At 33.5% G+C, this 24,133-nt stretch overlaps 2 protein-coding genes across 2 annotated transcripts in view; both read left to right on the top strand.

The window, feature by feature from the left end:
- LOC148600980 (uncharacterized) overlaps nucleotides 1–9,617 on the top strand; it is a 28,570-nt gene extending 18,953 nt beyond the window's left edge. The window contains exons 11-16 of the mRNA XM_088556148.1: nucleotides 91–162; nucleotides 1,662–1,757; nucleotides 3,144–3,302; nucleotides 3,717–3,812; nucleotides 4,331–4,506; nucleotides 8,334–9,617. Of these exons, the coding sequence (XP_088412274.1) occupies nucleotides 91–162; nucleotides 1,662–1,757; nucleotides 3,144–3,302; nucleotides 3,717–3,812; nucleotides 4,331–4,489 (582 nt within the window). The 3' untranslated portion in view covers nucleotides 4,490–4,506; nucleotides 8,334–9,617. The remainder of the gene's footprint in view (nucleotides 1–90; nucleotides 163–1,661; nucleotides 1,758–3,143; nucleotides 3,303–3,716; nucleotides 3,813–4,330; nucleotides 4,507–8,333) is intronic.
- Nucleotides 9,618–12,331: 2,714 nt separating this feature from the next.
- Nucleotides 12,332–24,133, top strand: part of LOC148600981 (B-cell receptor CD22-like) — a 30,480-nt gene continuing 18,678 nt past the window's right edge. The window contains exons 1-5 of the mRNA XM_088554777.1: nucleotides 12,332–12,778; nucleotides 16,542–16,826; nucleotides 19,527–19,841; nucleotides 21,427–21,638; nucleotides 22,622–22,754. Of these exons, the coding sequence (XP_088410903.1) occupies nucleotides 12,724–12,778; nucleotides 16,542–16,826; nucleotides 19,527–19,841; nucleotides 21,427–21,638; nucleotides 22,622–22,754 (1,000 nt within the window). The 5' untranslated portion in view covers nucleotides 12,332–12,723. The remainder of the gene's footprint in view (nucleotides 12,779–16,541; nucleotides 16,827–19,526; nucleotides 19,842–21,426; nucleotides 21,639–22,621; nucleotides 22,755–24,133) is intronic.

Raw genomic sequence — 24,133 nt, forward strand, 5'->3', positions numbered from 1 at the left:
TTTTCTGAAAACCCTTTTTTTCTTATGCCAGTGTTTGTTTAAGTCAAATTTGTATAATGGATCATTAACAGCATTATCGTACATATCTAGGTACTAAATAAGCACAATTTAGACAACAATGACAACATTGATAGAACAGAGCTTCGGAATGCCTTTAATGATGTAAGTATTGTTTCTTTTCTTAAAAATATTTACTTTTTATCTCTATCTTGATAAAGCCGTTCATTTGTTTGCAAATCTTTCAAGAGTAATCTTATTGCACTGTCTGCGAACTCTACCGGTATCTTCTTTATAGCATTATCATTTTATTTCAGTGTTGCTACGTTTCCGTTTATTTTGTGTTTGAATTATTCCTGTAACACTCGTCCATACCACTCTTAGTATTTTGGTCAAGTCGTATTTGAGATTATTTAAGTACCAGTCCATAAAATTCAGATACTGCTTAAATGGTAAGGCGATTCATGGTGTAGAAAACCCATGGATCAGACGATGCTATTTTGATCTACATGTGCAATATTTCTATGTGACAATAGTTCTTTCTGTATTTATATCTGTGCTTTTAAGAAAACTACATTTTAACCTCCCACCACATATACAACTAAATCAAGAACGATAACTCTTGCAAACGCTAGTTTCATGTACAATCTATATAATTTTATTGGTTGTTTTTTTTTTTTACATGCATGAATCCCCTTGTGTCTGATTTTTATAAAGACTGTTACTTATATGTAATCGGCATCAGCTATTATATGCGTTTCCTGTTCGTTTTACACATTATTTATAGTTACCTTTGTTTGCCCACAGAGCAACTGGGTTGTGTGCCCCAGGTGGTGGAATGGGGTACCCCTAGCATTTTACATGCTGGGGTCGTCAGGCAATAATACGGAAAACCTGACCGCAAACCATAGTGGTGCCCCGAGTTGGGATAGATGACACGTTCCTCGCACGTTAAAGAACCGTGCTGTGGCATTCGATAGGAGTAGGAACCTTTGCGCTCCGCCACAGGAGGGTAAATTGCCCGAACCTACCCACATCTCCCTATTTCCAGTGACAATCAAAATTCTTCGACCCTATTATCCTTGTGCCCCATCCCATTTTTCATTTCATCATCATTTCATGTTAATTTTATCATCCATTTTATGTTCATCGTCTGAATATAGCTGAAATAATGCTGCTCGGACGTTAAACCCCAACAATCAATCAACCAATCAACCAATCTAAAATGTCTTTATTTTGTCGAATTTGTTACGCATTTTGTAAAATACACTATGTAATTTACATTTAAGGAATGTGTTATACGCGCATATGGTCGTCCATAATTATATATTAGAAATTGCCTTATAATACATGTTAAACAAAAAGTAAACATCAAGCGATCGCGAATAAGTACTATCCTTGCAGTTTGAAACTAGCATTCTAAAATAAAAGTATATAGTATAATTGTCGAGAAGAGGACGTCATTCGTAATATAGTACCCCTAATGTTTTCGTAGTCTTCATGATGAGACTTGAGTGCAGAAAGTTTCTGATAACAAAATTGGGTAACTTTATTGGTCTAAAAATATTGTCTATAAAAACCTAATTCGACACGGATTCTATCATTTATCGATAGGCCTAATGGTTATCCAGTTAAATAAGCTTTATGGATACCTGCTTTTGTAGGATGAATTTACTACAGCACATGCCAATTTGTTATTTGGCGAGCACTGTACAGCTGACAAGGCCTTTGATGCATTGGATTTAGATGAAAATGGAGTGGTATGTAGTCCGTAGAAACTGAGTCCTAGAAGCTCTCTCGTTCCACAACGAATTTATTTTGTTTCTATCCATCCGCGAATGGGTGGAAAATTTAGTTACTAATAGAGATAGAAATAGAAATAGAGAGTGTACATCTGTCCGTTACACCTAAAGGGATAAAACTCTAAAAATCATTGGTACGTTTAGGTAAACAACTTTACATAAATCTTATGTAAGCATTTAAGTATCTTAGGTTGATTTAATTCTGTTTCAAATGAATGCATGACAAGTTTCAAGGAGAATGGATATGGTGAATATGTCAAACCACGCCGGGATGAAAAACGTCAGCTCAAGACCACCAATGGGTCTTCAGTGAACGACAAGGAAATCCTCTCACCACTAAGTAGACTGTAGTTGGCCACATAACAACATTAAACACATGTACAGCGAAATAATTGCCTCTATAAACTCCATCAATATCAAATACACTAAAAGTGAAAACGAAGCATGCATCAGAGGCCAAAAATTCCTCGCAAAAAATGCGGAGGGGTTTAAACTACTTTGGCGTGATCACAACCCTCCCCTTTTAAAACTGGTACTGTGGGGAAAAAATACAAAATTAAACATCACATGCTTTAAAATCAGTTCAAAAAGGTCTGAGTCCATTGTTAAAACATTGATAAAGAAACTGATTATACCTTACACAAATGCACAAACAAAGGACTATAAGCAGTTATGCCAGCTCCAGATCAGTTCAAACCTACTAAACGTTATGCCCTCGTCGTATATAATACATGCAAACATGTCACGGATTTCGAGAGTTATGTCCCTTAACATGTCACGGATTTCGGGAGTTATGTCCCTTAACATGTCACGGATTTCGAGAGTTATGTCCCTTAACATGTCACGTTTTTCTCTACATGTCTATAGGATTCTTTCTAAATTTAATAGAAATTATTGTTATGAAGTGTAGTTGTTGATACTACACAACATTGTGATTCGATTTCTTTTAGTAATGGGACTTTACTCATTATGGAAGACCTTGTTGTGACAACTTGTTTTTGCATAAGATATATAGACTTTTTAGGAGATTAAGTATTTCATTACTATAAAGTAAAAATTTAAGGCTGTACAAAAATTAGGCTTGCTAGAGACTTTACATGAACAGGGAGATATTGCTCTGGATGCTTACCTCTCCTTAGCTCGATAATATATGTTCACACATTTAAAGTATTTCAGTAAAATTCAACAGGACACAGCTACATCGTATGCGTATACCATATAACAGAGATTCATAACCCTAAAAGTACCTTTATTGACTTAATGTTGAAATAACGTTTTTGATGTTTATAAATATTAAATGTTGGGCATTTTTTAATTTTAAGTGAACGTAATTTTTGTTTACAGATTCAGTATCATGAATTGGTTAATTTTATACAAGGTACCGGAGTATCTTTACAGCAGAGATTTTTGGGATATCAGCGAAAGGATATTACAAATCTATTTTCATTTGTTGGTGCATTATCAGATGCTCTTCTGACAAATTCCAAAAGAATTTTTGTTGAGGTAAGATAAAATTATTCTGGGAATACTCCTTTTTGTAGACTTCTTATTATCGATATCAAGACTAAAAATAAGTCTTATGAAATATTTGAAGTTAAAGCGGCAATAAAATAGGAATCATCAAATTTCTACATACTGACCATTTTCATGTGCTTTAATATCAGATTTTGCTTAAGCCTTGTGGGTCAGTAATGTACCATAAACATGTAGTTTCTCGGTAGACTCTTATTATATGGCATTTATCCTTGATAGCAACGTGAAATGATAGCAAAGCAGTTCGTTTTTACTTTATCAAAACAGTATGTTTTTATTTACAAAAAGATCATTGCTGGCATATCTCACTACATGTGTTCATTGTAATTAATAAGAAATAGTTTTACCGACAAATGTTTAATTTATTTGAACATTTCAATACAGGAGAGAGATTTAGACCGCACAGTTGGCATCAACACTGGTTATGTTGGAACTTCTGACTTCGTGTTGGAACCAGCTGATAGAGCATATGTTGTAGAGGTAATTATACCGCAACGTTTTGTGTTTGTGTCTAAAATTGCTTTTCATTCACCTTTCGCACAGATGGATTCAAAGGGGTGTTGGTAACCAGGGCAACCATATGGTCAAAAGGAGTTCTTGAATATATATGAAAAAAAAAGGAAATCAGTAGAGCGGCCACACTTTCTTAGGGCAGTCAACGCCCTCTCCCTTTCAGAATTTAAAAACTGCCAATATTTCGAGAAATACCAATGGTGTCCGTTCTAACATAATATTTTGTTTTTTTCTGAGACAATAATTTGACGTTATAGTCATTATCTTGTGTAAGGCCAAATAAAAATGCCTGTTTCCAACTGCCACCAAACATAGGGTAGGAAGGTAGTGTAATTATTTTATATTCAAAAGCATCTTAAAGTGAGTTATTGAGGATCCAATGATTTTATAGATGCTTTAAAGAAAGGCACAAAAAGGTAGAATAGCTTGAAACAGACATACTATTGTTCGGACTAAAATTCAGATTTTATTTTTGCACTTTACAGCAAGGGAGAAGATCAATGGAAAGCTTCCTGAAATACTATGTTGCTCTGAATAAGCTTAAGAGACGCAACGAAAGCATTACAGAAGATGAAGAAACAGAATACTACCGAAATTGTCCATGTTTTAATTTAGAGGATAAACAGATTAAAGAACAGACATAGCAGATACGATTTAGTATGTATGTATGTTTTGCTCGACCGTTTAACAAATTTTGGTTTTTAGCATTGCATGATTCAGTAGATTCCACTTAGTTGCATCTCTTAATTTGCATACTAGAAAAAAAAAAAACAACAAAATAAAGATGTTCTCAGTATAGTGTGGCTATTGGATGGAAATATCAACGATAAATCAACCTTAAAATTCTAGATCTGGGAAAGAGTAATCAAGAATAATCAAGGGAACCAAGGTTATAGCGGTGATCAAAAGAATGTAATTCAGGGACAAAGACCAGACATGGAAAACAGACATACACAACAAAGAACATAAAGTAACTAAAATCATACATACAAAGCAACAAAAGCAAATGAGCAACTCGGACTCCACTAAAAACTGGGAGTATGGACCAGGTGCACTGGTAGGGTAAGTGTCCTCTGCTTTTCTAGAAATACCCGCCTAACAGAAAATTGTAATCCAGGGACAAAGACCAGACATGCATGGAAAACAAACACATACAACGAAGAACACAAAATAATACATACAAAGTAGCAAAGTACATTGCATATGAACAACTCTGAATCCACAAAAAACTTTGAGCATCGACCAGATTCATCGGTGGGTAAGCGTCCTCTGCTTTTCTAGAAACACTCACCGAGTTGCTCATAAAAAGTTACCACATTGACGTAATGACTATAAGTGATCATTTTCTGATTTATTTTCTGATAATCTCAATCTTTTCTTTTTTTACATGATTAATAAAGAAATTGCGACCTTATCGCCAATACTTTAGTGTCATTCAAGAGTTTTACTTTAGTAGAGATTTTATCTCGTAAATGAATAAACTATGAACTAGAATAATACATGTACCTGTTGGAGCTTAAACACCGCTAATGTTTCTGAATATATAAAATGTTTTGATTTAGTTAAAATTGGGATTGTCGTTGAAGCGAACATCGTATCCTGTTTCAAACAATGTAGTATAACAATTTATAATAAAAATAACAGATAGGCTAATGTAAAAGAACTACTAAATCAACAGTTCATGTTCTTCTTTTCATCGAGTTTTAACAGCGGTTATTTCGAATAGAGATTTTCGGGGCAGGGGTGGGGCGTCAATCGAAATAAATAATTAGTTAAGCCAGGTAAGAAACTGATAGAATCAGTGAAAAGTCAACAAATTGATTTCCCAAATTTAACGGGCCTTTTTTAATCCGCACCCGATTTTTCGTGCATATCAGTCACCTTCATAATTATGCAGCTACCCTATCGCCAAGCGGAAGATACTTATTCGAGCGTTACGGGCGCCGAATGGGACTTGATCTTTTTATAATCAAAAACAATTTTCTGTGAGACAAAAGTCTATTGTGGATTCAATTTTGTGAGAAAAAATTCAATTCTGTGTCACAAAAGTCAATTCTGTGCCACAAAATTCAATTCTGTGAGACAAAGACAATCATGCAAATTAGTTTACAGAATCCTTTGGATATGCAAATGAATTCAAAATGTGCCGCATCATATATATGTGTATTACAAACTTAAAGTAGTCACTGCAATACAGTGGATAGGGTTCGAATGTGCACGGTTATAATAAAGCACATAAGTGAAAGAAATATCGGATATCGTAATCGTATAACCCATTGTGTCACTTAACCTTGAATCTAAAGACAGATTATTTGGGTGTTATTTGAGCGTTTGTAAACAAACGGAAACGAAAGTTAGACTCGTACTATGTCGGTTTTTCATCTCGCCTGACCTGTTCCACTCAACCGAATTTCTTGTGTCATACACCAAATGAAATAAGGAACATATCTGTATCTGTATCGCCGACTTTGACAGATTAACAAATTTCACCACACAACACATTTCTAACATGATTTTCTTGGCTAATCTGACATTTCGTTTCCTTTTCCAGCAAAATTTTAGACAATTACATTTAAAAAAATTATCTTGTCAAATTTTAACAAATTTGGTTGCGATGAACAGGTGGGACAAATGCATTTTATTGTTGAGTTGAAAGATGTCAGGAAATGATCACGTGATTCACCAGGAGAAATCCCAATAAATCGAAAGTAGAAAAATCGCGTATTTTAAAACCTGTTTTAACAAACAAATCTCTTAGAAAACGTATAATAGCAATTTTAGTCATTTCAAAACAGTTTTACTGTAGGATGCAACTTTTCACTTAAAACGGCCTTAACCGTCCTGCATTGCTGGAAGTAATCGGAAACCTACGTTTACTATGTCCAATGAGAAACCTTCTTATAAAATCGTGATGTGAGAATTTATTTGCATATTCAAAGGATTCTGTAAACTAATTTGCATACAAAATTGACTTTTGAATTTTGTGACTCAAAACTGACTTTTGAATTTTGAGACACAAAATTGACTTGACCCACAAAATTTATTTTTGTGTCACAATATTGAATTTTGTGCCATTAATTAACTTTTGTGACACTAAATTGAAAATTTGTAGTATGTTAAAAATTTGGTAATCTGAATTCATTTTTGTTGAACAAAATTCATTTTTGTCTGTACAAAATTGAATTTTGAGTACAAAACCACAAGAGTCCCATTCGGCGTCCCGTACAACTTGCATGCAAAGCGGAAGTGTTAAGTGATCACAGTGTCCGTTCGTCCATTCCGATGAACTGCCTGTTGTATAAAGAATATATTACTTTGAACAATTCTGGAACAAATATCACAGTTGCTGTCGAAAGAGTGTTATTTACTTTTTCCATATACGATTTAGTTGAGATTTTATCTAACTCTATCACTCATAAATGTATAAATCTTTATCAATGGTGAAACAACGTAGCTGGGATTTTCCAAAAGAAAACGTGACATAATAAGTGCCAATTTCTGCATATTTTCGTCATTTCCTTTCTTATGTCTTAACAAAATTTAAAACCAATGGAGACAACATTACGCACATTTCTATACCACTCCATGTAATTTAAGGTAAAAATGAAATGAAACAATAAACAAACCCACTATACAATTCACTGGATAATATATCAAGTTATTTCCATGGAATATATCAACATGCACCATATAAACAAAATGAGATATCCACATAAAGGACGCTCACAGTTCCTGAGAGCTAGCTAAGACCATATTTAAATAATGACATCATAACAATCAGTATCAGAAATCATCAGTCACTACAATTCCAGTGGACTGGGTTTGGAGCACTGAAATATGTAGTGCTATACTCACAAATGAAATTAGATTTTACGTAGGGGTATAGTTAAGGATCGGATATAACTATTTGTAAAAACGAAGTACAAAGGATGAGCAACATCAATTTGATTCAAAACCTGTCAGTTCTGTTGTATTACTGTATCGAAGTTTTGTAACGGTGAAAAAACTTAATAAATGTTTTTTAGGAGTTATTGATATCGTTACCCCTTGTGTATATGATTTTCTATACGGAATATGTTGCTTTCATTACAATCTGACACTTTATTATAAATACAAGCAAAACAAACCAGTTGTAAAATGTAAATGTAAATACACAAATACATATTTTTTTTTATTTTCTCAAAAATGTACCAAAATAACAACAATATATTGTTAATTAAATCCCTAAGATTTCATACGAAAAAAGCCACATACATGTACGTGTATATCTAACTTAAGTACATTTGTAAACATTGTGTAGTTTCTTTTAATATGTACTTATTCCTGTTAATTGCATTTTTCTGACTAATAGGCTATGCGATTTCCATGAATCCAATGTACTGAAACTTCTTCATAACAAATATTTTATTATTTTTCTGGGTTTTTTTTACAGAATATTTCTGGAGTTCTTCATGTCTCTTTTGATATAATCATTGGTTATCATTACAGTCATGAAGGTCTCACAATACAACTTGATGATGAAGGAACATGAGCCTTTAACTGACAATACCAATTGGACGATATGTTGCGGCCCATTATTATATAACTCGAACTCGTTGTAAATATCTGCTTTATAGCATTAATCATTTTTATAACATGTTTACTGTGGTCATCTATAATGTTATCATGCTTTCGTCGTCGTCGTCCGTATGCATTTCATGTCATGACAATAACTCGAGAAATAATTATAAGAATATTGGTCTTTTTGAAATAGTACCATAAGGTAAACATCTCCTTGATGTTAGAATAATAACTTGACTATTAGTGAATAATCTCTTTGAAATTGTACCACCAAAGGAAGACGGGGATTGGTAATGGGGTTGTAACTGGAGCTGTCTAGTATGAGACACACCAGATAGACCAGAATAAATCAGATAGTCTAATTTATTGCTTTTGTAATGACTATTAGTAAAGGGATCTTCTCGAAATTGTACCATAAAAAAGTGCCATACCACCAAAAAACGACTAATTGATTGCGATTGACTTTTGGGATTGTGATTAAAACCATGTACGAATAAGGAACATGAAAGGAGTCTAGTCATGTGTGTGTGTTGAATATGTATTCAATATCTAGCGCTGTATGAAGCTTGAATGATGTGACCATAGTTCTATACTTGACCTCCGTGATCGTATCAATCTGTGCCGTGCGAAGCATTTAATATTAGGACCTAGAATTTTAGATGATAAATAGTTTTGTACATATGCATGCCTAAATTGAATGGTTTATATGACCCGTTTAGAGACAGACGTAATTTAGGTTACAGACCACCAATTCAACCAATGAGCATTTGGAACGTACGCAAAAATAGTCCTACGCAGAAATTACCCCTGTTCCTCATAGTGCTGTGAAAAAAGTTCTCATCTTATTTAAAAAATTTAAACAGTTTCTGAAAGGAAAAACATTTCTGTACATTTTATAGGTGCATTTTGCTTCTTGTGATGTGAAGCCTAATCTCCATAATGATTTTTAAATATACCCCTATCTTGTGAAAACACTGGGATTTCCCATGCTATTTATAGACCCTTCACTTCCGGTGACCAGTACTGCACTGCAAGTCTGCTAACCCCACATGCCATTCTGAGGATTGTGAGCTGACATATGTAGAATCATGCTGATATATAGTCCTCTGCAGGTTAAAGTTAAGGTAAAGTCCAGAGAAGCCATTGAATATTGTGAAATTACCATAGAAGCCTATGGGAAGTGGAATTAGTGGTTTTTAGCCGTAATCTGTCCAGTCTTTTTTACTTGTTCAATCTTATATTTTAACATAATAAATTATTTCGTTATGCTTTAAAATTGTCATTTCATATTTCATATCCTAGTGGTTCATATTCATGGTTACATGCACAAAATGGCCTGCATAAACCCTTTCGTGTTAGTTCGGTGAGCATGTTCAATATACACTGCCGCGAGGTACATGTAGAGATTGAGTAGAACAAAAGATTTTTTCTCACGGAAGTGTGCATTGAGCATTCTATTATACCGGGGGTGGATCCAGGATTTTAGATTAGGGGACGCGCACAGTTAAAATTAAAAAAAAATTGCAGTTAATTTTTTGAAATATTCTTCTAGAGTGGGTGCAATGTAGATATTTTTTTTGTGGTAAAATTAGGGAGAAATTAAAGTTTCAACCTAAAACCACCGAAATCTACCCCTGACAACCATGCTTTGCAAAATTCGCCACGCCCCCGCCTGAATCCTCCCCTGCCTACAAATGCTTATCGACTACCCCACCGTTAGCAAGGAAGGGTCCATTAATGAGGTAATGTGGTGGTAAGAATACAGATTACACTGGCCGTTTTATGCAATTTTAACCCACCAACTCTTTAATTATTATTGTATAATGTCTTTCCTTACACGGGCGCTCCTCGTTTTTTAACGTTCGCTGATTTCTTGTTTCAGAAATATTTGATTTTAAACACCGCAAAAGAGGGGTCGGGTCTGTTGGCATATACTAGTAATTGTACAAATGCGTCTTTTGTGTGTGTGGTATTTTTATATAATAGAAAAGTGCGATGATCAAATTATCAAACTAATTAAAATTTATAAGAAGAAAAAAGAAAAGACCATAATAATTTGCAAAAAGATCACAGGTACCTTTGAAAAAAGTAGAAAAACTATTAGTTTTATTTTGCCAATCATACCTAACACAAAAGTAAAATATTTTTTTTTATAGAGAGTGAAAAACAACATCAACACTAAATCTGCGGACAAGGCATACTGCAAACGTAATAATTTTAGTGGTTTTTAATCTTCGCTGATCCTCTCAAGTGAACAAATTTACGGAAACCGGTTTTCGCGGTTTAAAAAAGTAAATAAAATGAAACCAGTGGAGGATCCAGGGGGCAGGCCCCCTACCAGCCCCCCCCCCCCTTAGAAAAAAAATTGTTGAATATTTTTATATATTTCAAATCATGAAAAACACCCACTTAGCAATCCTCACTGGTGATCCTTCCAGAAATTTTTTTGAACCCCCCCAACCCTTACCTACTACTCTGGATCCGCCACTGTAAACAATAGAAACAAAAACAAAACCAAAAAACAAAAACAACAACAACAAAAACAGAAGAAAAATCCGGACCACCTGTGGATTTAAACATATAGCTTACGCTGGCCGGGTCATTCCTCCTGCGGAGGGAACGACCAAAAATTTGCATCGCAAATTTGGCAGTTCTTACATTGTTGGGAATTTTTCAGACATTTCCATTTGTTTACATATCTTCCCTGTAGCAATTTAATCCGATGGAGCAGTGTAGCGAATATAGTCGTCACAATTCTGAGACGTTTGTGTAATATACGGCCAGTGTAAGCTATATTTTTATATAGTTTAGCTGGAAGAGTGGTCTAGGGCGCTGGATTTTGTGCAGGTGGTGTTGCCATAGATGTCACAGCGGTACGAGTTCGAGTCCCGCAAATTTGACAGTTCTAACATCGTTGAGAATTTTTCTGGGGCCCCGGTCCTGGCATTTCGTAGACCTAGGAGCCTAAGAGATGCCCTAGTAAGAGCAGAGATTTCATCTCAGCCCAAACAAAATACAACGGGCCAGTGTCGACCATGTGAAGATAAAAGATGTAAGACCTGTACCCAGATACTGTATATCAAAACGTTTAAAAGCTACTGCACTGGAAAGGAATTTGTCATTTTTTGCGACGTGACTTGCAAAACCGAAAATACCATATACCTTCTACAGTGCTCTTGGATGAAGAAATTACATACAACTTCTCCAGATGGAGTAAACGAGAAAAATAATCCATTTTTAGGTCTTGGTCTAAGGCTGGTACAGCACTACATGCTATACATCAGTACGCCGTACTACTATATTTTGACTTTTTTTTATTTGTTTTCCACAGTTAATTTTTATTTTTAATTTTGATAGAAAGACCCCCTTTTGTTATTTTCATTCAGGCTCCTTATCATTTGCTTATGTGTGCCTTTAATAAAGGTACAATCACCCACAGTGTACATTATTCAGCTTCTGAATCTGTTTTGATCTTGAACTTTGTGAGTTTCATGCTCATAAAGATTTATGAGTTTCTTGCTCATAAGGTTTTATGAGTTTTATGCTGAAGAAGGATTTCAGTCATCCGAAATATAATTCAATGTAAAATTTAATGACTACGAATGGAAGTTGAAGTAGCTTTCTTTTTAAATAAGATAAACTAAAATGAAAATTTGAGAGTTGTCATTGTTCCGTTTTTATTTGGGAGAAGTGTGCCCATTATTATATACATGTACTACCATCATCAAATGTCATGACCCTATAACAATACTAAATGCTGCAAGGTAAAATAGTACATTCCAAAGTTTTATGTTTTATCCTTATTTTAATCACAAGTGCAATTATTTCTTTCTATCCCTGTATTGCCTCTTTTGAAAATATTTATCTAGTACGAACTATTGTAGGGACGAATTGTCTCCGGAATTAATATAACTATTTCACTGCCCTGCATTCTAACACCCCGAAACAGGCGATCTCATTATTGCAAAGTAACCAATTGCTTGCCAATGTTTATCTCTAGGTTTATCACTGGGTCATTTAAAATAGATCCCATTGATAGAGATTTAGGAAAACTTTGTTTATTTGTATCTGTATTATGTGATTGAACTTCAATTTACATAGATAAATATGTAGCATAATAAGTGCACAACGTCAACAGTCAACACGCTCATAAATTGACGTAATATATTGTATTTATTTATTATCTAAGGCTGTAAAGTGTATGTTAGACTATAAGGACAGACCTACTTATATTTTTTTCATATATGAATGCACTGATCTACATGAATGAAGTGAAGTCAGGAATGTACATTTGCATGTAATTCAATTTGACATTAAAATGTATCTTTACTGGATTATAATCTGCAGTGTGACTGTGATTGGATTGACACATGGTAAGAATATTGCTATACAATCATGCTAGCACTACTTATGGGGAATTTGGCCAAACAAGTTCATGTAATACACATTTTGTAACTCACTTGCGGAGCTCGGGATACAGCCATATTTTATCCTGTTTTTGCTGAGTTACTTCCCGTAAGAGCAGGTATAATTTCAAAGTCTTTTAATTGATGTTCGGATTCGGGTGCAGAAAAAAGAGGTAACCCGAATGAAAATGGAATTCCCAGCAGACAAACACAACGGTGCTTCTAAAATTTACAGGGTGTTTCATTTTGTTGGTAGGTTACATAAGGATGATTTTCATTTGTATCCCGGGTAAAGAAAATTTATGGCAGGGTCAGTAGAATGAGAAATTCCCTTTTGACTTTCGAGATTTTCAAAAGTATCGTTGATATCGGATGGAAAACCTTACGTGTTCCGAATAGATACCTGCTCCAAAGGGAGATAAATGTTGACAAAATGTTGGTCCGCAAGTCGGGAATGGTATGTATGAAGTCATGTCAGGAGGCTCGCACTTGCAGCTTTGTGTTTTTTTTAGCTGTCGAAAAAACTCTCAAAATATATTTTATTGCAAGTATATGTTACAGTTCCTGAAGTTCCATGTAGCTGAATGGGCCTGTCCAAGTACATGAAACATGTATTTAACAGAGCAATGACTGATTGTTGACTGACTGTGACTCACTGATAATTGATGATTAGTGAATAAAATAATGACAGTTCTGATGGATAATTGATAAATCTTAATTTAAGTTTTTTTTATTAGGAAAGAAAAGCGATAAAATGTGTGAAGTGTTTTAACCTCACCACATACAAAATGTACATGCACCTACCACAGTCAGGGAATGTTCATTATTAGTGCCTTTGTGTCGTTTTTTGACTTATTAGTTACATGTAACATGATATATTTTGAAGAAAGGTCAATGGTCTGTTACTGTGGATTTTATTACTGTTGTTATTGGGCTTTTTACAGCTTACAAGTGTGTTAAAGGTGTGTTTATACCTGTTCAAGACTTTTTGGTGACATCTGAAAGTATTTACAAAATATACTTGTATTATTTTGTATTAAGGTTATACTCTTGTGCATATGTTGCATTTAACCATGTACATGTACATTTGTACATTTATTTTGTCTAATATAACGAGAATGGATTTTGTGAATGTCTGACAACAACCCTACCTGGAGTGGATTGAAAGTGCCAAGGTCACCCATGAGTCTTCAATGAATGACAAAGTAACCATCACACCACAGAGCAGGCTGCAGCTGGCCCAAAAACATCATTATACACAAGTACGGGGAAAAAGTTGCTCCTGCATAATGTACCAGAAGCACTGAGTGTTTTTTCCAGGCCTCAACAAAAACTGATGTACATGTACATTTACATGTATTATTATTCTGTCTTGTGAAGAAATATTTACATTGTATTTTACAGTTTACAATTATATTGTATTCATTAAGGTTTTTGTCAGTCATCCATATCATGAAATTTAATACTATAATGAGTCAATTTTGCTTTGATGAACATACATTTGTACTAATAAAGGCATATTTGAATGTGGAGATGTACATGTAGCATGTTTAAATAAAAAAATTGAATTTTACATTTACAAATAAATTTGAACATGTCTCTTTGTAAAATTACATGTATCTTGATAGAAAGAAAGAATTCACAAAATTTAACAACATACATGTACTTGAGTGTTGTAGAGGATTGTGTACATTTACCATGATTATGTCTTCTTTGTAATTTACATTGTATAAGTCCCCAAAATTTTGTACATGTACAAACAATGTACATGTAGGTAGCCACGACTAAATTGTTAAGTGTGGCATGGTTATTTTTTATTCAACCCCTAGAAAATGCAGTTGTATTTATACCATGATGATGTTGTTCTTGTTGGTGTTATTGTTATTGTCTTTGGTGTTATTGTTAGTGTCATTGTTGTTGGTGTCATTGTTTTTGTTGTTGTTGGTGTCATTGTTGTTGGTGTCTTTGTTGTTGTTGTTGGTGTCATTGTCTTTGTCGTTGTTGTTGGTGTCATTGTTTTTGTCATTGTTGTTGGTGTCATTGTCTTTGTCATTGTTGTTGGTGTCATTGTCTTTGTCATTGTTGTTGGTGTCTTTGTTGTTGTTGGTGTCATTGGCTTTGTCATTGTTGTTGGTGTCATTGTCTTTGTCATTGTTGTTGGTGTCTTTGTTGTTGTTGGTGTCATTGTCTTTGTCGTTGTTGTTGGTGTCATTGTTTTTGTCATTGTTGTTGGTGTCTTTGTTGTTGTTGTTGGTGTCATTGTCTTTGTCGTTGTTGTTGGTGTTTTTGTTGTTGTTGTTGGTGTCATTGTTTTTGTTGTTGGTGTCTTTGTTGTTGTTGTTGGTGTCATTGTTTTTGTCATTGTTGTTGGTGTCTTTGTCGTTGTTGTTGGTGTTGTTGTTAGTGTCATTGTTGTTGGTGTTTTTGTCATTGTTGTTGGTGTCATTGTTTTTGTCATTGTTGTTGGTGTCTTTGTTGTTGTTGGTTTCATTGTCTTTGTCATTGTTGTTGGTGTCTTTGTTGTTGTTGGTGTCATTGTTTTTGTCATTATTGTTGGTGTCTTTGTTGTTGTTGTTGGTGTCATTGTTGTTGTTAATTTTTTCTGTTTCTGAGCAGTAAGTTAAGTTGTCTGTGAAGCTCTTGATTTAAACGAATATTGTAGATTTATAAAAAATGTACAATTTCTCACATTGCATATAGCACACTCTACATTTTTTGTTAAGAAAAATCTCTTGTGCTCAGAGCTTTTACATATAATGTTTGTTACACTGTACATGTATGTGTGTTTACTTTTGGCTGTGTAAAATTACAAGGTTTTCATATACAGTACCTGAACCGAACCATGCAACTAAAATTGCAATTGGTCATCGATCACTCATCAGTTTCTAATCATGTCATCAAACTTATCAATTAGACCAGTGATTTTATCATCTGACAACAAAGTGGTCCATATATTTTACAGATGCCATTGTTTTGTTTGTCAATTTTTACACATATTTACATAAGATTTAAACAACCGACAAATTGTCAATTATTACTTTTATTTTACCTAAATTTGGTCTAATTTTCATCAAGATACAATATGAGGATTGAATAATTTAAATTTAAGGTAAAAATTACATGGTAGTATATTGGATTCATTTCATTTGAACCGATCATCAGACATCCATCATTTAACATAAATAAACTACAATCAGATCGGTCACCGACTCACCGGTTATTGGTTATCGATTTGTCAGCGATCAATCAGTCAGCCGTCATCGATCCATCAGATATTTGTGATGATCGGTTCAAGGATTTTACCGGTAACTAGTAATGGTATTCTTGTGACATTATATTTCTGATAGTTTCCATTCTTTACATACATAAAATGTACTTTAGTTGGTAAATGTTTGTCTGATTGTAGAAGAAGAAAGTTTGATAAATTGAACAAATCTTGCTTTGTACATGTTAAACACACTTAACCAGATTTTCAGTGTGATACATATATACTTACAAAACAGCCAGCCACAAGCTCTGACATAGACATGATAGATCCAAGGGGGGGGGGGTTCTGTGGGTTTTAAACCCCACTTTTGTTGGAAATGATTTTGATTTTGTGCAAAATTTGAGCCATAATTAATAATTGATAACCTGGAATCTCTGTTTATAAATATTTGTGTCGGACCCCACCTTTCAATGATTTTTAGATCTGCCTTTGCCAATCTGACTTATGCACTTTTGTTTACAGGAGATCCTGTTATTGATGGTGCTGTAGAGAAACCTGATGGCACTTTGTATATCCAGGGAAGTGAGGGCAAATCACTAATGGTGACCTGTCTATCTAATTTTAGTACACTGTACTTAGTGTACAATAACACCATGTACAATGACTCAGTAATTACAAATGGTACCAGCTCAGTTAGTTTCACGATTAAGGCTGAAAGATATGATGACGGAAAGAATGTAACTTGTCACTCTGTCAATACAACATCTGGAGATGAATTTGAAACCCAGGCTATAATTTATTTGAAATGTAGGTTGATGCATGTTAACATTAGAGGTACTTAGAGATACAAAACCTTTTCCTAAAAATGGTTGTGTTGAGAGATACATATACATGTATTTGGGAGATTCAGATGGGGAATTGGGAGTCTGTTAGAAAAATCAATTTTCCAGTGGCATTGTCATTTCCCTTCAATCTCCCAGTTACATTATTGTTGGTAATTTGGTGATTTTGAGGCGAAAAGGTTAAAAGGTATATACAATTTTTTTCCAATTTTAGCAGATGCTTGAAGCCATGAGTAATTATTTCGCATAATTTATTTTTGCAATTTCAGTCAGACTGAATAAGTACCCTGAAAAATCACCTACTTTACAGTATCTCTCAACACAAGAGCATGTGGATGTAAATGTCATTAAAGATACAAACACATGTTATATTTATATAAATCCTTTTAGCTCACCTTGTCAAAGGTGAAATTCTGGTATGGATTAAAGGGTTCAACATGATGAGATCTATCTGTGGTCAAATTTTTGTTTTTAATCTGTTAAGCCATGTTTACGTTATTGCCCTTTTTCCACATTTTTTTGCTCTTTTTTGTGTTTTTTTTCTCTCAAATTAGACCAATTAGAATTAGACTTGGTATGAATGTTCCTTAGGGTATTCTGTGTAGAACTGACATGGGGATTTTGATCCGTCAAAAAACTTGTTTGCCATTACTGAAAATAGAACATAGGGGCCAGAAACATTATATAGATGTCTTAGGACCTGTAATTAGTTTCTTTTATTTCAGGAAAAACTGTTCAATTATTAAAACAGCAGAAACTAAAAGATTCACCAGACTGTTTTTACAAGTCTGTCACTCGAATCAAATTACAACAATCAATACTTTCAACGTCTTTTATTTATAATTATTAATAGTAATTATCAATCTAAAAGTGCAAAATTAAAATATAAAAAGACTGCATTATTACTTGATAAATATATGAATTCATGTTACTACATGACATTCCCACTTATTGGACGTGGCTGTAAATAAAAAATAACACATCAACAAATGGTAAACATGTACAAAATGAAAAAAAATTAGATGATGCCAAATTATTAATGACATAAGTAAATTTTTATCTTAACTGGAGTGATCCAGATTACCTGAGAAACAGAAACAGAATATACATTGTATCTAAGAACGTACACTGAATTCCCCGTTATGCCTCATTGAATTTTAAGACTAATACAATATACAAACAGTTGGTTAGAGGGAATCTGGATGTTAAGCACTCCACATGTCGATGTAACACAAAGTTTCAACCAGGTCAGACTTGAATGTTAGAGTATCATTCCATTATGAGTGTAGTGTAGAAGTTATTCATATATATATATGTATATCTCCACTACCATAAGTTTTAGCCAAATTCTTTTATTCCTGAAATGATCTTTATTGTAAGACCTACAAAAGTCTGCCTTGGATCAGTTGTCAGAAGACTCCTTTTTAGAGTTATTGCCCTTGAAATGCAAAAAATGATGTTTTGAGCAGTTTCCAACCAATTCTGAAAGGATCCTTATGATTCATGTAAGTCCTACCAAAGTTTTCTGAATCAAAATTATCTGGCAACACCTTATTAGAGTTATTACCCTTGAAAGGCAAGCATTTAACTGGGTGAATGATTCAGACTCCTTGGAGTCTCTTGTTTTACCATAACTTGTCAGGTATCATATAACCCAGTAATGCCCTGTTTTTTTTTACAAAGCTATAATTCTTTCCATTGATTGATATTAACCAGGTTCAACTGATGTTAGACAAATAAATCTCAATATTTTGCGAAGTTCTGCATGGGTGTTCTCTTTCATTTCTGGCTCATCATGTTTTGAAGTCTTCAAAAAAGTGCAAATTGCATCTCTGTTTCTGTTTCTGCTAACCTGTTTTTAAACATTTATGTTGGTACATGTGATTTTTACCCAGATAATTTTTTTTAGGACTGAGTTACAATGTAAATATTGTAGTGTGTGTGTTTATTTCATAATTTTTGTTATAGAATCTCCATGATCTTGGCAACCCTTCTTGGGAACCATTTGAATTTTTGTCTGCATGCATGATACCATGATTGTTAATACATAAGTGAATAATGTTTGTACAATTTGCTATCAACAACCTTTTTTCAAAACTTGCAATGTATTTGTATGGGTAGGTTCAAATCTACTTTCAAGATCGGAAACTCCTTGAAATTTCAAATGTTAAATACGAAATATTTTATTGGTAACTCATTCACAATAAATGGCAAAGGCCAATAAGAATTGTGAAACATTTTCAATTCAAGCTATACTGATACATGTACATATATAAGATACAATTAAAATGTCAAAATACTTAACATCTACTATTATGTACATAGTACATTAAATGTATTTATATTACAGACCACATAACTAATCTTAGTTTTTCTTTTGTTGCACTTTGGAGATGACAACTTTATAGATTGTATATGAAATTTGCAGTTTGCAAGAGTTATTGTTCTTTATTATATTTATTTGGTTGATTTTTTTGGAAGATGAATCTATGGTTTTCTAAAAAATACATATCAGAATAAAAAAAGGACTATTGTTATGTGAAAATATAACATTTGTAGAACAAAACAGTTTTACTCGGTAGGTTTTTCTACACCATGAATCACCTCTACCATTGGCACTGTCTGAATTTTGTATGGACTGGTACTTAATATTTTCTACTTACAGTGAAACCAATCAGTATTTACATGACTGGAAATGGTACTTATGAAGAAGGAGAAAACATGACTATAACATGCAATGTTAAAGGTAGTAGACCTGCAGCCACATTTCAAGAACTATGGATAGGCTTTAACATTGTGCCCCACTCAGATGTTCAGGTCTCTGTTGACTACAACAATATGACGGATACATATGATGCTATGGCCTCAGTAATAAAAACAGCAGACAGGTCCCTGAATGGGATGTCTATTTCATGCTCTGTGTATGTGGGCTCTGCACGTTTCTATTCGAATTTTATTGGAGTAAATGTGTATGTACATTGTAAGTACTAATTATTACTACATTATATGCTTTGTGAGGGAGTGTATTTGATGAGACCCCTGTACAGTAATGACTATGATGATTGTATGTCTGTCTGTCTGTCTGTATGTTTTTAAGTTCATCTATTCTCAATTTTTCATTACTGTTTTTCTCTGCAACAATATTGTACTTATCACAATCACTTAATATTCTGATTGAAGCTTTATATACAAATGTAGGTATGGGATCTGATTTCAGACAGAAGCAACATGAAATTCTTTGCTGTTGGCATTTATATTTTGACTGTTTGATTACTAAAGTGTGGAGCAAGGGAATCCTTAAGTGAGCTTTCCTCATCATTTTAAGTTAAAAATTGGAATTCTGATTTCCACTGGTTTAAATCCAGTACAAATCAGAATTCTATTTTTTACTAGGACAAATTAAGATATCCCAATTTGTACTTGGGGGATTCTGGATCTTACTGAAATTCTAGTAGGATCTACATGTAGAAACGTACTAGAAATTTAAGTTAGAAGGATTCTGGATTGTCCTGGCATTTTAAATCATAAAATTTTTTTGAACACTGAATTCAAAATATGTTTAATAATATTTTATTCAATGAGCTACAAAATGTGATCAAGTTAAAACAATAAAAAATACAGCTTTTTCAATATTTTGAAACCATTTTCAAATTTTTTAGGGAGCACTTTACTTATTGCAACACTTAATAAGATTCTGTTTGTGGTATTTAGTGGAAGGTTTTCTTTCAGACACAAACATCTCAAAGTGTTACATTTGCCATTACAATTGCATATGGATGAAAGTTGACAGTCATTGTGGCAAATTATCCTCATATTCAAATAGTTTTTCATAGAGCAATCTTTTATGGTCTCCATGTTATCACTGTCCATTTAATGATAATAAATAATTTTAAACAGAGTACAAAGTATTGAAAGGCAGGTCACGGGGATTAACCAATTTGGGATCAATAAAATATCTTTACTACATGTACTTTTTTTAATAAAAGATGATTAGACAATTATCTTGTCATTAACATTGAGACACTATCAGTTTTTTCCTTTATCTACATGTATTATAACTTTTTAATGTACACTCATTTAAATCAGGGTTTGGTTTAGAAAGGTTTCTTTGTAGCTGTAATTTACACCATTACAATCACTTTTCTAATTGATTGTAATCTTATACAAGGTTTTTATCTATGTTGTTGTAATTTTATGGTGTACCTGGTCCATGCTCCCATTACCTGGTCCATGCTTCCATTTTTGGTGGAGTCCGAGATGCTCATTTTTGGTGGAGTCAGAGTTGCTCATTTACTTAAGTTACTTTGTTTGTATTATTTTAGTTATTTTATGTTCTTTGTTGTGGGTGTCTGTTTTCCCTGTCTGATATTTGTCCTTGGGTTACATTCTTTTGATTTCTGCTAGAATCTTGGTTCCGTTGATTACTCTTGAGACTGATCTCATACATGTACGTGTAGTAAGTAAAATTCAGAGTGGTTCTGTTTAGATAGATTTCACTGTAAAATATAATAAATAGATTCTTTAATCGATATCATTTTGAAAACAGTCCATTTATGTTTTAACAGATGGTCCTGACAAAGAAAATGTTAGGTTGAGTGGACCAGAGACTGGAAATGAAGGATCTGCTGTTACATTTAGATGTGAGATTGAAGGAAATAGTCCAAGTACAGGGATGAACCCAGCTCCTACTATCTATTGGTTAAACAATACTGAGACAATAAACACAACAACTCAAGCTGTCATCACCAAGAAACAGACAAGTGGATTTCATCCAGTGGTATTTAATTTATTAAAAGTTCTAAACATATAATGTTAATATCATATTAGGATTTGCATATGAAAGAAGGAAATTTTGTTCTAAACAATATTGTGTTTTTTTCATGTTTCATGTCCCTGATGTCTCGATCAATGGGAATAAGGGAAACTTCTAACAACACACTCTATTGAACTGTATTACCGGTAAGAGTTTTAACAATCACTTCCTAACTGTATTTCTAAAATATGTCACTTCTGACAAAACCATTTTGAGCCATTCATATTCTTGAGCATTTAGATATGTAGGACATCATTGACTCTTTCTGTTTTTAAGAAAAAATGTCAGTCAGGTTTTAAATGCCATCTTGATGGGCACATTATGGTTTATGACCTTTCATCTGTTCATCTTTCTGTCTGAAAAATAATATTAAAAGGTTTGCCTTTAAAATGATGCTGGCTTTCTTTTTCTTTGTTTCATGGACTCTCATTTCATTGTAATGAGACCTTGAATCCAAACAGAAGGAGAGAACAGACTCATACCAGTACAATGTACATATTTGAAATATTGCTTCATTTTAGGAAAATTACCGAAAAAAAATCATACAGTTTTCAGACAACTTTGTTGTTTTTCCATTGTTCAGCAGTTTTTGATGATAATGTTGACTTTAATGTTTGCCCAAAAATAAAACGGAATGATGTTGGTTTTGAAGATCTCGACTGAGCATCACATCTTGCTGGACTCTTCTGCAGTGATATTCTATATAGACATCAAAACTGCAGTTGTTCTATATATTTTTACATCTGTTATGATAAATTCATCCCATGCTGCAATTTTATCAATCCTCATTTATTGTAACTTAATTAGGGGAGTAAAAGATCATGGTTATAACACTATTGTTGGTGAGAGGTCAAATTGTCATAAAGAGGTAAAACTGATGTTTTGATATTTTCAGGCTAGTAGAAACCATTTTCACTTTTATATTTTGATTTGTTGCTATTTTGCAGACATACTATGCAGCTTATCATGAGTGGGATTTAGAACTAAGCAGATACCACATTGGTTCAGAGATAAAATGTGTTGTCATGGGAACAGGCAATCGCTCAGTGACTCTTACCAAGAATATTACTGATGTCTATTGTAAGTAACTACAATGTAGCTTTCTATCGAGGGGTGAAAAGAGATGAACAGGATAAAGATATGTGTCAGTTTTTTAAACTATTCAAAGAAATGTTACTTGATATTTTTAAGTGTTTGGTCTATGTGAAGTGACCCAATAGCATCTGCTGGGTGTGTTAGCATGCTCAATTAAAGTTTTGAAGCTCATTAGTTTGATCAGCAGTCAAGTCACATCTGATGCTTTAAAATAAATAGTCACTGTTACTCTGGTAAGCACAAGACATATAGGAGATACAGTGATGACTGCTTAGCTTCATTATAACAATATGTTCTATAGGGTTTGTAAGTCTCAATTTAGGTTCAGTTTCCTTTCCGGAATTTCTGATGTAGAATGTATTGAACTCCAAAGACCGATCTGCATTTTATTGTTTTAGTTTTGGGAAATCGAAATGCTGCATCACAATGCAAAATATTCTATTTTATGCTTTTTTATAACATTTTTATCTTGTAGAACATTTGTCATTTTTATCAGTTTTTGTACACAAAAAAGATATCTTTCTTTTATTATTGAACTCAATGATATGTTAATGATGAATCTCCAGGCATTTGAATGATACAAAAGGACCCATTCTCATGAAACCACAGAGTCACATGACGAGACTTACATACCCTATTTCTACCTGGGGGCTGTTGCCTCTGTGAGCTAGTACAATAAAAAATATGGCTCAGTGAATTGGACTTCAGTACAAAGCAGTATCTGCTCAATTGTTATTGAAATGCCTGTATTATTGTCCATAGGATGTAAAATTAACATTCAATCAACAAAATTTGAGCTTGAATGTGATTGCCCTTCTTACACTTCAGGTTCATCTGCCCATGCATTAAGTTTCAATACTTGAATGACGATAAGGTATATGATTTCATATATTATATATTTTTAAATTTGTTTTCAATGTTTATATGGCCACAAAATTTTTTTTCAGTTGAATAATGATATCACCCTGTCAGGGTTGGTGTCATTGTTTTTGGCATCCATTAACTTTAGTTTATTCATGAAAACTTGAGTAAAACTCTTCCAATATTTTTGAATTTTTTATTGGTGTAAGTGGCCACACTCCAAAAAATTGATATTTATATTTTTGTTCTGATTTCAACCATTTTTATAAATGGATTTCTTATGACAATCCCTGCCAGTGTTTTTCAATCAGATTTCAGATATCTCTTACAGTTTTCGAGGTTATAAGGTGTCAAAGGGCCACACCCCCAAAAAAAATCCACTTATCTAATTTTTGGTCCAATCTAAAATATTTCTTATTGGATTCTTTTCATACAGCATTTGCCCTAAAAAACTCAAATAGCATCGTAGTAAACTAGAAAACTTTGGATAGAATCTTTTCCTT

Source organism: Perna viridis, chromosome 12, assembly GCF_037379345.1.
Source record: "Perna viridis isolate PV_CMFRI_1.1 ecotype Kerala chromosome 12, ASM3737934v1, whole genome shotgun sequence".
Taxonomy (NCBI): Eukaryota; Metazoa; Mollusca; class Bivalvia; order Mytilida; family Mytilidae; genus Perna; species Perna viridis.